Genomic DNA, 14,638 nt, shown 5'->3' on the forward strand with positions numbered 1-14,638 from the left:
TAAATTATGAGGCCTCTGTGTGCCAAAAAAACATAAGGTCTGGGCCCACAGTGGTATCTGTGAGGTACAGGTTTGTCACCTGGCAGTTGAGGGTCTCCAATGACATAGGCAGCTAGTGTTCCACCGTTTATTGATCTTTTCAAAAGGTTCTAACATTCCCTCAGCCCTGTCCAGAGAGCAAGGGATGCGCCTGAGAACTGCCTACGTCCAGGGCATCCCCTGCTGTCTGCACTTTTCCAGGTTCCTGGAGTATGACAAGGAGCACCTTTCAATCTCTGGGCATGAATGTGACAGCTTTGGGGTTTTTTTGTTTTTTTTAACTCTTAGATTTTATTGAATCTTTTTTTGACAAAAAACAGCACAGTTTATGAACATTGCCAGGCATCATGAAATCCACAACATCCAGATAACACACACTATATATTATGGATTATGGACAGGGGTTCTTTATACAGCACTGCATGATTTATAAATTTCCTTAATTGGTAGAGCATACAGCAGAAGGAGGGTAAATTACATTTTAAGCAGTGAGGATTGGGGGAAAAGACACCAACCACTTTTCTTATTCCACTAAATATGTTATCCATTTTGTCCGTCTTGCGATATATAAGTAATTTCTCAGTCTCAGTAGGAAAGTCAGTCTTCCCATCTCATGGATCTCTTTGATGATTTCAAGCCAATTGCAGGCGAGTCAGTCTGACCATTTACAAGTGATTGCTTTTTTTTGCTGCTACAGTTATTATTTTTTGGAGGTATCTGTCATTTCCTGTTATTCTTTCTGGTAGATTGCCCAAATAAAATAACACACACATCATCGGGATCTGTGGTGGTGATTTGCCAAGTCATCCCCACAATTCCTCCAACATGTATGGTCTATCCATATGTGTTTTCATTTAAGGAGTAATGAAGTAATGAACAAGATTCTTCCAACATAATTCACGCCAATACATAGAAGAAGTAGTTGAGAAAATAGTTTCACACATGTTCTCACATTGTTGACTGGTTATTTTATCATTTAATTCTTTCTCCCATCTCTCCTTGATATAGTTTGTGGTAGTTCCCCTACCCTTTGCAATTCCCTGGTAAAGTTTTGAAACTATTGATTTAGAACTACCAGTGTATGCCTGTACTGTTAAATGTATTATCTCATTAGGTTCTATAATTGCCTTGTTTCTCCCAGTTTCTTTTAAGAATTATTGGTGTAACTATAAATTTCTGAAAAAGGCATACTTTTCCAAATTGTATTTGTTACACTTTGTAATGTGTTCTTCTCCATTATATTGCAATAAGCAGTAATACCTTTATTCATCCAGTTAAATCTAGGATCCATATTATTTGGTTTAAATTTTATATCACATGCAACCCATCTAAGTTTTCTGTTTATGTGGGTCCACAAATTTAATTGCTTGATAACGTCAAACCAGGTGTGTAAGGTAAATGAGATGAAGGGGTTCAGGTGGTTTTGATAAGTTATCACTAATTTGTGATCTCCAATCATTTCTTGTACTGGGGTACCCTTGCATTCTCTCTCCATCTCCTTTCATTTTGCCTCATATCCACTGTCACACCAAAGAACTATAGTTTTTAGTTGGGCAGAATGGTAAAAATCCCTAAGATTAGGGAGAGACATACCACCTCCCTCTTTACTGATGATTAATGAACTATATTTAATCCTTGGTTTCTTTCTATTCCAAATAAATTGTGAAAAAATGTTTTCTCAGTCATGAAATTGACTGGTTGGAACTTTTAATGGGTAGTGATATAAATAAATACAACAGTCTAAGTAAAATAGAAATTTTTATAGTCTCTATTCTTGCACTAAAATTTATGAGGTGTGTTGACCGCTTACTAAGATCCTCTTTAATTCTTTGCTTAAGCTCAGGAGATGGGTTGTAATTAAATGTTAATATTTACATTTTCTGTATATTAAGCTTATATCCTGAGTATGCCAAATGTATTAAGGAGATCTAGAAGGATAGGAAGGCAGACGATCTCAATTACAGATATATAGTAAAACATCATTCCCTGTTATTGACCAGAATTCCCTGCATTCTTGGGTCCTGGAAGGAGATTGCAGGGAAATACAGATCCTTAGCTTACAAATGCCCTACAGTAGACAGTAAGCAATATCCTAGTTCTTTGTTTCCATCAGGCTTAAAGCCCAGGTAAAGATCCCTGGCCCTGGAAAGGCGTTCCTTGTGGCCAGGTCCCAAGAAAGGTAAGCTGTCATCATAGGTGGTGCCAGATTGTTGGTCCCCAAGCTCATGCTAAGCTGAGTGTCCATCTGGGAAAGTGGCTGGCCTTAGAGGAATTCCTCAAGGGCTAACTCAAGCTGAAAGCTCTTCCATGAAGCATCAAAGTTCCCTTTGTGTCCAGAACTGGCGGGCGTCAGAATAGGTCACTTGCTCCACCCAGCATCCCATCTGGAAGACCATCTTGCTAGCCAGGTCTTCCATGTGGTCCAGGTAAGAGACAGCCCTTGTCAACGTTGCTTTGTTAAATTTGGGGTGGGACCAACCCCATGTGGCAATGGCACCACTGACAGGATGTCTGAAGGGTGTGGAAATGTCCACATACAGCTGACAGTTCAGCTCACAGGACGCGAGATGGTGCATAGCTGACCTGAAATGAAATGCTTGCTGTCCAAGTTGAACTGGTAATTGACTGTCTCATGTATGGACAAAGCAGTCCAATAGCTCAAACAGGGCATAGTATGGATTGAGACAGAGGAGACAGGGCAGATCTGACAAGCTGGGAAGGTCATTTCACATCTCTGGAAGATGAACAAGGTCTTGATGAGAAGCATCTATAAAACCTGTTTGGGAAAATAAGCTAATCACATCCAGCTGATATGTTACTCTCAAAAGGACCATTATTTTGATGTCATTAACACATGTACAATGTAACCTTATCCAACACAACAACCCTGCCAAAGATCCTATCTTTGTGAAGTTTGTCATGTTTTTGAAGAAACTATCAGAGAGGTGGTCAATGATCATTTTTGAGACTGTAGGTTGTAGTGGTGTCATGTCCAACCCTGCAGCTCACATCTTTCTCCATTTCAGTGGCATTTTCTTTCTCTCTAAGCTCGTCACAGTGGAGTTTTTACTTGAGATTATGTTGTTGCCTGTATGTCTGCTCTAAGCAGGCTGAGTATAAGCTAGGCTTGGTCAATGTCGTATGCAAGAAGTGCAAATGAGTCACATGTCAACAGCCTACAGGAGGATTGCACTGACAGGGCACAGAAGGAAAGCCAGGGATGGGAACAAATGTGAGTGTCATAGTTGGTCTGACCTCACCAGACATTCATCAGTTTAACTAATATGAAAAAAAGATCCATCTTTACAAATAGCTCACAAATACTCTGCCCAATTTTGTCTGTGCAGGTTTCCTGCTGATGTCTTTCAGATCAAGATGCTGTGGTGGGAAACCAAGTCTGTGTGTCCAGTTACATTTTTATACTTGCATGCTGGGTGCACATCTGTTACTAAATGCGTGTGTGTGTGTGCCTCGGCCGCACCATGCCATCCCCCATGTTATCCCCTCTGACCTTGTTTAACCTGGAATCCAATCAGATTTGTGCAAGAACTGGAGGGCCTGTCAGATGTGTCAGTTCAGCTTGCCACAGACTTCACTGCCAGATGTTCATGATGGCATGTGCCCTTACGGTGCTAAACCACCTCTCAATTTTTTTCTTATCCTGTCTCTATCTCTCTGTGTATGCTGCTCTCCACTGTGTTCATCAGTCTTTTTTCCCCAAATGTCTTTGAAATACTTGAATTAGTTTTCAAAGACATTTGAATTAGTCTATTTCCTTGGATTTCCTATTGGGTTTTTAGTTTCTGTAGGTGACACTTGCGGTAGCTTTAGTTGTTCATGCCAACTCAGCACTTCTTTTTATCAGGGACCACATTCATGAAGTGTTAATCTTACCATAAAAGAGTTCTCCTAAATGGCACTAAATGTGCTTGGCTAATAGTTTAACTGTGTTTTAACATGTTGGTGGATATGAGTCAGCCTGCAGCGACTATCCCCTACCAAGTTTGACTTTGCTGGGACATGATGCTCCTCAAACAGCATCCTTGGGCCAGCAGCAGGATACAACAATAAGGCATTTTTTGGATGATGGAGTCTAAAGAGAGTGTTTCTGGTTTAATGTAGCCTGTAGCCCCACAGATCATTAAGTTTTTAACAGCTCTTCATCGTTATATAACTGAATTTTCCCAATGGTCAAGTAGGGGTAAACTCCGCTGTTGTTGGATTGCTTCTGTTAGTTGGGGGGGGGGGGGGGGGGGTCAAGAGTGGCTCTAATCCCTTCAAGACAATGTCACATTTGAAGCTATATACTTAAAAAGAACACATAGTCTAGTCTGTATGCAAGGCTAAGACAATCTGCTGCCGAAAAATATATTTACCGTACGGACACGAGGGTGGTTGCAACAGATGCCTTATACTATTTATGATTTAGTCTCAGTGTCCTCTCAACCACACCTAACTTGTCATAAATTTGAGAGATTGTTTTAATATTAAAATGTTTCATGAATCACCTTGAAAACATGATCTAAGGTGTCTTAAAATTAGGTCTGATACAGCCACAGGTTCCAGGAGATATTTTTGAATCAGCCAGTTAGGAGCTTGTCTCCCAGTGCCAGCAACATTAAAGACCCAAACATGGAAGTTCATACTTTGGAACAGTATGTAAGACAATATAATCCTAACTCAAAGGTCCATTTACTAGCTTTTTTAAAGCTGTCATTGCACAGTCATCATGAGCAGCGTGACTGACATTCCACTGAAGTGTTATTTTGTTTTATATATTGTTAGATATTACATCAAAACCCAAGAAAAACTGTTCAGGAATGCAACTGAAACTGTAAAAGCCTTTATGAGCTGTGTGCAGGTATGAATGCAGACAGAAGTGGATAATTTTGCCTACAAAGCACTCAATTTATGGGCAATACCAGTAATTCACTGAGTATCACACTCTATCCTGAGTCCTTGCCAGTTGTTCCTGTTTATAGCACCAAATACCAGGTGAGGTGAAAATCCTCTTAAGGTCACAGGTATTGATTGTTATTTTGCAGGACACACCATGGCTTATGTAAAATCCAGGCTAGTCCCATCCTCTCTCCCTCATTCCGCCTCCCTGAGATGAGATTAATTCAGAGGTGACTATGCAGCCTGTGCCTCAGTCTAACATAATGTTTGCTTTCTGGCTGCAAAATAATCAGAGAGCCGGATCAGAAAGTGGAAATCAAGTTTTAGTGTAACACTCTGGGCAGCTGCCTGCCTGCTGAGATCTCTATCTATCTTATTAATTCATGTTTCAGTGACTTGTCATCATATCTTTATATCTTTAAATCTCTAAGCTAGGATCTTGAATGACACTCTCTCAGGCTATACAAGAGAGTATTCCCGCCTATGTCTTAATCTTCCACCAGTCTGCGATATGTATTAAAATACACCCTGTAAACCATCTGTTTCTGTACATTATACAGGAGCTTCTCCAGATTTCCATGAAATCATGTTTGTGCTAAGATTGCTGGACTTCAGGCAGCTGCAAAGAAATCAGACCATACTGTTTATTATATATTATCCAGTTGAAGCTTGAGTTTTAAATCAAGCTTACATGATGCTCTCTAAACTGGAAATCTCGTGATTTGGTACAAGTGGTTAACATTGTGTGAGCTAATTAGGTTTCTCATTAGCCACTTTTGTGTTGCATTCATCAGGATGGTTTGGATGGTTGTTTCAAGGCTCTCATCTGTGTTTATGTGCACATAACAAACGGTGATTCAGTAGGGGAGGGCGGACTGGCCATCTGGAGTAACAAGTGTTTTTGTGGTGGGCTGCGATGCAAATTGGGTTGATGCAATGAAAAAGAAAAAAAACACACACACATACAGACTACTGTGCTGTGAATGGCCCAGTCGAGGGAGCTTCCTGGCCCAATGCAGTAGAAAGAGGGTTGCCTGTCCGTCTCCCTTATGTCTGTCTTGCAGTTCCTCCTCACCTGGCTGGGTCCCATGGCTCCACCTGGCCCTTTTCCATTTCTGTATAAGCATCTTTTATCATCAGGTTAACCTGATGATAAAAGATGCAGCAAGCAGTTTCCTATTCTCCGGCTTACAGTAAAGTAGGAGACATCTTGTGTCCAGCAGTTAAACTTCTGAGATGAAATATGTTTATATATTTATAGATTTTGGAATTTTTAATGAAGGAGAAGGAGTAGATGTCATTTTAAGGATTTTAAAGTGGTAATTATACTTCTTTTCTGAAAAAAACCCAAACATATCAGCAACACATTTTTGTTCCAAGCAGAGTATTTTTGTATGTTTTAATACATGTCTGGAGGGGATCTTTAAAGGGTCTCAGTACCAGGGTGTTTCTCAGTGTTTTGTTCTGCACCCGAGTATGATTGCTTTTTCCCAGATCAGCTCAAACGAATCGTATCAAGGGGGAAGCCAACTAGAGTCCAATTCAGTCACATTAAACAATACAAGCTTGTAAGTGCCCTTAAATTGTTTTTATCAAACAATCCTGCGTTTGTTGCCAAATCTCTCTACATTTTCAGCCTGGCTGTGTTAACAGATAGTTTTTCACACAGGACTGATGTCACTCTCAGGACATGATCTAACAAAAAATAGGAGGAAAAATCACAAGAAATAGAGACATTTAAATGCTAAATGATTCAGTACCACAGCCCAGTGATTCTATAACAGCAGTTTTACATCTGAGGTGGGAGGCAGAAGACAATAGAGATAAGCTTGTCATGTAAAGCATCTTTAAATAATTATCATTCATGTATTCAGTTATGCTCTCATTATTTAGCTCAGTTCAGTTCTGCACTGGTTTCATGAGAACTTCTAGTATGCTAATTAAATTATTGTGTTTGTGTGATTACCTTTCATCTACAGAACCTCTTACACAAGGGTTCTTCACAAAAGCTACTAAGTAGGTGCTTTGACACCTAACCTATTTGGTTCGGAAGTGATTCATATGATCAGTGTATATATGTAAGATCGTTTTGTAACCATGGTAAGGAGATAACACGTAGGGTGCATTGTGCTTGTGTCCTATTCTGCATTTCAGCAGTTTCTCATTAAAAAGCTTCAAAAATAAATGCTTTTATTCCATTTTTATTTTGCCTACAAAATGCTGGTATGATTAGTGCGAATGCTCTTACTGCAATTAGTCCTGATTGCTTTCTTTCTCCACATCATTCTTTTCCTCCATTTAGTCTGTCACGCCTTCATCTGTCCCCTTTCATTTTGTCTCCTGCTTTGGAAGATGTAGAATACATGTCTTGAATGTACTGACAGTGTGCAGACAAATAACCTTCTCACAAACTATCAAACAGAGGGATATTTCATTTTCTAGTGGAGCACATGTTGTAGCTGACAGGTCAGTGGGGCGCTTGGCTGTGTTGTCCTTTTCTTGCTTCAAGGTGTGTATTTGGCTCAAATTAGAAGAGGAATGTACCCAAAGGCCCTGAATTTCTCTAGCTAAAACACAGAAAAGAATATTAGCAAACAGATAGGTGTTCAAAGCAGACTTACAGAGGCACAAATGAGTTGTACCATCATCTTGAAACTGGTTGCAAGCAGAAACTTTGGCGCAAGCATATTTGGGTGTGACCCACTAATATTTGCAATTTTGGTTAGAAAGGATGTAGCCCTGGCACAGCGGGGCTTAATGTAGAAGATGAAAATATTGTCAGAAGAAGGAATATTTGAAGCACTTAACAGATGATGTCAGCTGGGCAAGGCCACATAAATATTACTGAATCCCACTGAACTACTGCATGCATCTCACCTCAAAATCTTAACCAACTGGAGAACTTGCCCAACAAAGGGCTGGCTTTTAAAGATGAGCTTCCAATTCAGATTTCCATGATAGGTAGCTGAGCCGGAGGGAACCACTTCAGATGAGATACGGTAGACAATAACATCCACTGGTGCTGTATCTAGACTGGAACAGAAATATGAAATTTTCCTATGCATGATACCAAGAGGCTTCTGATGAATTTTCACTGTTCCTTTACCAACAGGGACAGTGTGGCAGCAGGTGATATACTCTATTCAGGGAACACAGATACAAGCTGCCCAGGGGAAGTGCAGTCATTAAAATAAAATACTTTTAAATACTTTTTGTTTTAAAAATATATATATATTTAAAGCACAGAAAATCTAATCTAACAGTGTTTCTGTAGTAATTAAAGGAATAAGCCAACATACTGGAAAATAATAAATTTAGACTTAGATGCAAAATACAATTTCCATCTTAACATAGGCTGTAATCAAATATTGCTTGGGTGATTTATTTTTGGATTTAGTAATATGCACTGAGGTAGGTGAACTAGCTTACTGAACCACAACTTCAGCCATAATGCTGTTGGCATGCTAATATTATGAATTATGAATTAGTTAGCTTAGTGCTTTTTCACTGAGGCAAATATTCAACAATTTCACAAAATTAAAATAAAAATCGAGTGGAAAAAGTGTGATTGTGAGTGCTGTGATTGCATCATTGGCTTAATTATGGGTAAACTTTATAAGAGATTAATAATGTTTTTAATATATAACATACAACATAGTAAAGTGAAATCTCATACCTGTATATCTTCAGTGTCAAGAGACTTGTTGATGTGGTGCTTCACCAGAGAAAGTTCTCACTTTGTTCTAATCTGCATGGACTTTCACTTCTAAATCATATAAACAAAATGTCCTGTTGAGAATTTTTGACATTTTGAACTCTTGAACTTTTATTTTTGTGTAATTAACTAGAGTGCGGTGAGAACTAGTGGACCACATTTCGTTTTGAGTGAAGCAATAAGTTGTTGTTGGTCCTCCAGGATCCATAAATCACAGGCGGCATGTATGCACGCTGAAGAATAAAAGCCAAAACAGTGGTTTGACCCATGTGGGCAGTTGAATGAATCAACATGAGCCAGGCAATCTTCCTTCATGATGATGTTGGCAGAATAATAATTGATGTAGGAAAAGTTTCAACGTAGTTGTAATAAACTGAAATTTGGCTTCAATGGTCATCAGATATCAGTCATTGCATGTTGAGCTGAGCCTACTCTGCATTGTCAATCTCAATCAACTCAGCTGAGAGGAGAGGATGATTTATTGGAATATAGGCTAACTTTCTGTCGATGGAAACAACCCTAATGGTACAAAAAGTAGCCCAAATTATCAACACTATTTCTGGCCAATTAAATGAAAAGTAGCCTAAACCACCCAATCTAGCAACACCGTGTGCCACAGCTGTCTCATATGAGCTCAACCCAGAATGCATCTGCATTCAGTAGACCTATGTTATCTGTAAATCTCCTGTATATAAGGGGTATAAATGACACAATGAAACACACTATGCCCAAAAAAGCTCATCAGTTGGCAAAAACTCCCTCAGATATCAGATATTGTGGTGTGCAGATATGGAACGCCAAAGTACATGTTATCAAGAGCTCATTATCTTTCAAAAAATTTAAAAGTAAACTGTCATCACATTTAATTCATGATGTCAAATTATTTCTTGACATCTATTGTTTTTTCTTCATCTCTGTATTGTCTCATATATTTATTTGTTTTCATTGGATTGATGTCTACTAATTGGTTAGTTTTTCTGTTCATTTTGTGTGCTTCTTGTCATTTATTTTTAGTTGTATTTTCCTAAATTATGTTAGCTTCATTTTTTTTTCTTTTTCTCCTTTTTTGTTATTTGCTTGTTTTTCTCCTGAAGTTTAAGGGAGGTCCACTGCATCAGCCTGTGGCTTCTTGATCTCTCATGTCAGGACTTTTTTTATTATCTGCATTTTATGCAGTCTTCTGTGTGTGCAAATAAAATAAAATAAAAAATAAGTAAAAGATGTTGCTCAGTGTTGATTTATTTGCTCAATCAAAATTCAGTAATTGTGTTTATGACAAATCAGTCACTGTGGAAACCATCAGCCCCCAGTTTTTGATGGGTTTTGAGGGTTGCTGGTTGAATCCCTGGATTGCCAGAGTAAAGAAGTGTCCCTGTCTTTGTCCTTCGCTCATCACCACCAACATACCACAGAGTAACCCACAACTTGGTGCCTTTAATCCCCAAACTTGATCAACAGATTTTGAATTGCATTTACTAGCTTCCATGTCTCAATGAAACTTCCCTGATTAAATAAATATTCTATATCAGGCAGCAACGATACAGACAGTGCTGTTAGTGGTGATTTGTTATTGAGGGGCTGTATGTAGCTTCAAGGTTGACAACTGCACAATCTCGAAAGTTACTGATACTTAAAGATACAGCGGCTTGGAGCAGTAGGAATCAAAGAGTCTGTAACTTTTCTAATGACAACTGTCCAGAAAACTATTGATTTTAGTTTGAATATCAGAGTGTAAGCATAGTGAATGACTAGTGAATTAACCTAATTTGATTATTATATATATCAAAAGTTATGTGCTTTCTTGAGAAATGTTTTTTCTATGTTAAAATAATTTATGTTCTGCTTGGGTCATCCCCTTCTCATAAATGTTGCTGAAACTGTTAAATAACAGATATGCACAAAATGTACATTTTGTCCTGAATGCTAGAAGAAAGCTGAAAATGGAAAGGGTTCTTCCTCTGGAGAGCATGAAAGGGCTCATTAACTTTTCTGGCATTTTGATTTATTTTGTGCAAGTGGACTCTTTGACCTAGTTGTGGCATTAAAGGTCAGAGATCACCAAAAATATTAGAATTCATGAATATCAACAGCAAATTTTATGCTAATCAGTACATTAATTTTTGAGAAACCTAAAGTGTTGGTCCAGGGAAAAAGTGTGGATAATAGAGGAGCTAGAGAGAGGGTCAAAGGTCACAACACCCTGGTACTTGACAACTGACAAAACCATCCTTAAATCCCACCTCTCGTGGAATGGACATGAAGCTAGTGCTGACTGTGAATAGTCCACTAAGGATTAATATCAGTAACGTCCTGACTTGTCTTATTCTGAATAACCGTCTACAGTGAAAGAAATCCATTAACATGTGACACCTTTGAAATCTACCTTTTATTACAAAAACAATAAACCTTCATCTCAGTTGCTGTTGGCAAGATACCAATAAATCATTTTTTGTCTCATAGAAATGAAATGTCTCACTTTGATCACCATATATTTAATAAAAATAAACATTATTGGAGGTGATTAACAACAACAATGGTAAGGTGTGCCTTATCTTAATCAAAATATATCAGCTTATTATTTGTTGTTTACATGTTGGAACACAGCTATGAGAACAAAAGTCAGTGTGTGTGTTTGTGTGTATGTGTGTGTGTGTGTGGGGGGGGGTGGTGGTGGACAGAACATACATTAGACTAACACACTGTCTCTATAATGAAGATGTCTGGTATGGCTACAGAGAAGTATGTAAATGACTGACAGGTCATGCTGATCAAATTGCCCCCTTCCAACAAAATAATAACAAAACATGGAAATCACATGTCGTCTTTATAACAAATGAAACGACTACGTTCAGATCGACAGCAGGACTCACATTTCAGTGATTTGGTGTTGTCAGAATTCACAGTGGAAATGCTGCAACAGAAATATGGTAGTGGAATATCTGAAGAGGGCCATGCGTGAAGCAGGTGCTATGCAAAGTAGAGGCAACGCTTCATGTGGCCACGCTGTATAGGCTGTGTGTGGATCAGTAGTGATGCTCCCATCATTCACGATATGCACATTTCTCTTCTCCACACTCTGCTCCGTCCACAGTCATGTAGCTTACATCTTGTTTCAAGTCTGAGGAGCGTCCTTCTCCTCTGTTTTATTTAGTCTCTTCTCTCCGTCCCTTGTCCTCTGACGTCTCCGTCCTTTGTTGCATTGCTTTCACTCCCTGCAGTGATGTGTTGCAACGGCATACATCTATTTAATGTGAGCCTTTTTCCCTCGGTGGGACTGCTGCTTGATTTTGTTTGGTATAGAAAGTGAGAACGTTGCAGGTTGACATAATTTTGGTTGAAGTCTCTTCAGTGGGCCAACAGGAAGGGGAGGAGCCTATGCAGGAACAGGAGAGTGATGCAGAGGAGGGGGTCCATGGTGCTCATTATGCTGCATCCTGGGTGAGACACAGGAGAAAGAAAGAAGAAAATTAGGACAGCATTATACAATTCACACTTGTTTAATCACACCACTAAAGACTCAAGATGGTACCTGCTGACTTATAATTGCCATATTCATTTAGATATGATGGTATTATCAATCAAAAATTAGAGCTTGACAGTAACTAAGGGGAACAGGGCAAACTTCACAAAGCCAGCTCAGGAGATTTACCACCAGTGTATTTTTCATTTTTATATTATGGAAATTTTTTATTTACTTTGTAAAAATAGTTTTGGGCAGATTGTGATCATTCCAGCTACTTTTTGTACCATTTGGGCAATTTCCACCAACAAAAAATCGGACTATATTCCAATAAATCAGCCTCTCTTCTCATCTGAGTAGACTGAGATTGACATTATTGTAACTGTGGTTTTGAGTTTGCCTAATTACACTGATAACAGTTATATATGTGTGTCCGTATATATATATATATATATATATATATATATATATAAAAAGATCAGCTGGACTCGCTCCAGAGAAACTTGAGTTCCATTCCTCCTCCTGGTTCAACAAGTTCAACAGACAAACCATTTCACACTCATCCACCACTGATTCTCCAATGAATCATTTAGTGTGTGCTCTTACCACTTAAGTACTTAAGTTACAAAGTCAGAAAAATATCAGACAAAGAGATATTTTCTGTCTCCACTGTCACTCTTTTCTTCTCTTATGTGAAATACAATATATCCCTGTAGCCCATATATCTACACCCCACCCCATTACAAAATACCTTTCATAGAACTGCATAAACAAAAAGAAGCCAGGGAGTAAACACAACTGCACAACATAAAATCCTTTTAGTATGGATGAAATGGGCCGTGTGTGTTGACTACAGTATATTCAGTGACAGGCAGAGAATATATCACCTGCTAAGGAACACATACCGGATAAGAACTGAATTATTTTGTCAGGCCAGCCTGATGGAATCTAACCCTGAAAAACAACACAATTCTTCAGTAAGCCTTACTTAATGATGAGATAATCCTTTAAATTTCCTCCCTGATGTAAATTGGATTTGGTGAAAGTCACATGGAAATCATTTTAGCCACTATAATAAGATGAAGACTAAAACCTGGTACTGTAGAAGGTAACCACTGTAGTTATTTTCGGCATTTATAAAGATGAAACTTCAAAGCTAAATGATTCTTCAATCCAGAATAATGGTTTTGCATTCTAGTCCCTCAAGTCCTGACTGTGTTAAAAGGGAAATTTGATTGTAATTGATAAATGAAAGGCATACTCTAGCTTGTTAACCTCTGTGGTGGCCAGAATGCTGATCAGACTGCACACACTCTGTCAGGGAGATTGTGCAGGGAGAATGCCTGCTGATGGGTTGCCAGGGATCATTCCACCAAATCACCAGACTGACACATCTGACACAATCAGTATTATCTAACAGACTTGTGTGTCACCCTGTATAACCCTCCTGGCTTCTCTCTACGGAGTGCATATTTTTGGGACATGACGGCAACTCCATCTGTTATTATGGCCACACTTTAATTTTACCGTACAGTGGTAATGACTGAAACAAATGGGAGCTTACATACAATACTGGGTATATTTGAATGATTTATGCTCATAAATACTCTTAACAGTTCAAGATGTAACATAGTGTTTCCCATTAATTACATCCCAACCCACCACAGTCTAAGCTCATGGTGCTCACGATTTTGTTGTCGAGTTTGTTTGAAGGTGAGTTGTTTATGTGAAATGATTCACAATTCATTTTCACTCAGCTGCCAACATGTAGCTTTAGCTACTAGCAGCCGCTACTAGCTACAGGCATGCTAAACTAACCACCACAACTCCATGTTAACACAAAGCTGCAACTTCAGTATATCATATTTTACTGATGAGAGGAATTACTGAAAGATACAGCAACAAGTTTATCTCAGTGCTGGCGTTACAAATGTATTTCATTCAATCTGGGAGAAAATACTGTCTGTTTTCAAGCATCAGTTTGCAACGCAGGACAGCATGACCAACGATAAACGTTGAAGTCTTGTCTTCATGTTGTCTGAGAGCAGAACTAGCTGTACTGGAAAACAAACGGCTCATTTATGTTTCTGTGCTCTGCTGCTGAGTGCAGCAAAGTCAGCTGGACTCATTTTGAATCAGACAGCACCACAGCCTTCTCTGGGTATCTGCAGTGACTGACAGGCTTCACCACCTCTGAGCTGACAGCATGTTCAGCGACACCCTGGAAGTCTCAGTAAATGCAATTAAACAGTCCCTTTTTAATTTTAGCTCAACTGATATCTCTGAGCACAGTGGCACAAAACATTAAACATAAATTAACTGATGTTTTGTCCTCCTTTGAAACAAGTAATGAACACAACACAATGTCAGAAAATAGATATAGTTGGTTATAATTAATGTGATGTTTTCAAATGTCACATTGTGTTCCAAATATATTCAGTTTACTGTCATGCATGACACACAAAAAAGATTAAAATCATCGTTTCAGAAGCTGCAACCGGCAAATTTTGTCATTTGTCCTTAAA

General features: G+C 38.7%; 1 protein-coding gene across 1 annotated transcript in view; it reads right to left on the bottom strand.

Annotated features, from left to right (window-relative positions):
* Window positions 1–11,129: 11,129 nt before the first annotated feature.
* Window positions 11,130–14,638, bottom strand: part of vstm2b (V-set and transmembrane domain containing 2B) — a 28,502-nt gene continuing 24,993 nt past the window's right edge. Inside the window, exon 5 of the mRNA XM_044355467.1 lies at window positions 11,130–12,087. Within this exon, the coding sequence (XP_044211402.1) occupies window positions 11,999–12,087 (89 nt within the window). The 3' untranslated portion in view covers window positions 11,130–11,998. The remainder of the gene's footprint in view (window positions 12,088–14,638) is intronic.

Source organism: Thunnus albacares, chromosome 1 (assembly GCF_914725855.1).
Source record: "Thunnus albacares chromosome 1, fThuAlb1.1, whole genome shotgun sequence".
In the NCBI taxonomy this organism is placed as follows: Eukaryota; Metazoa; Chordata; class Actinopteri; order Scombriformes; family Scombridae; genus Thunnus; species Thunnus albacares.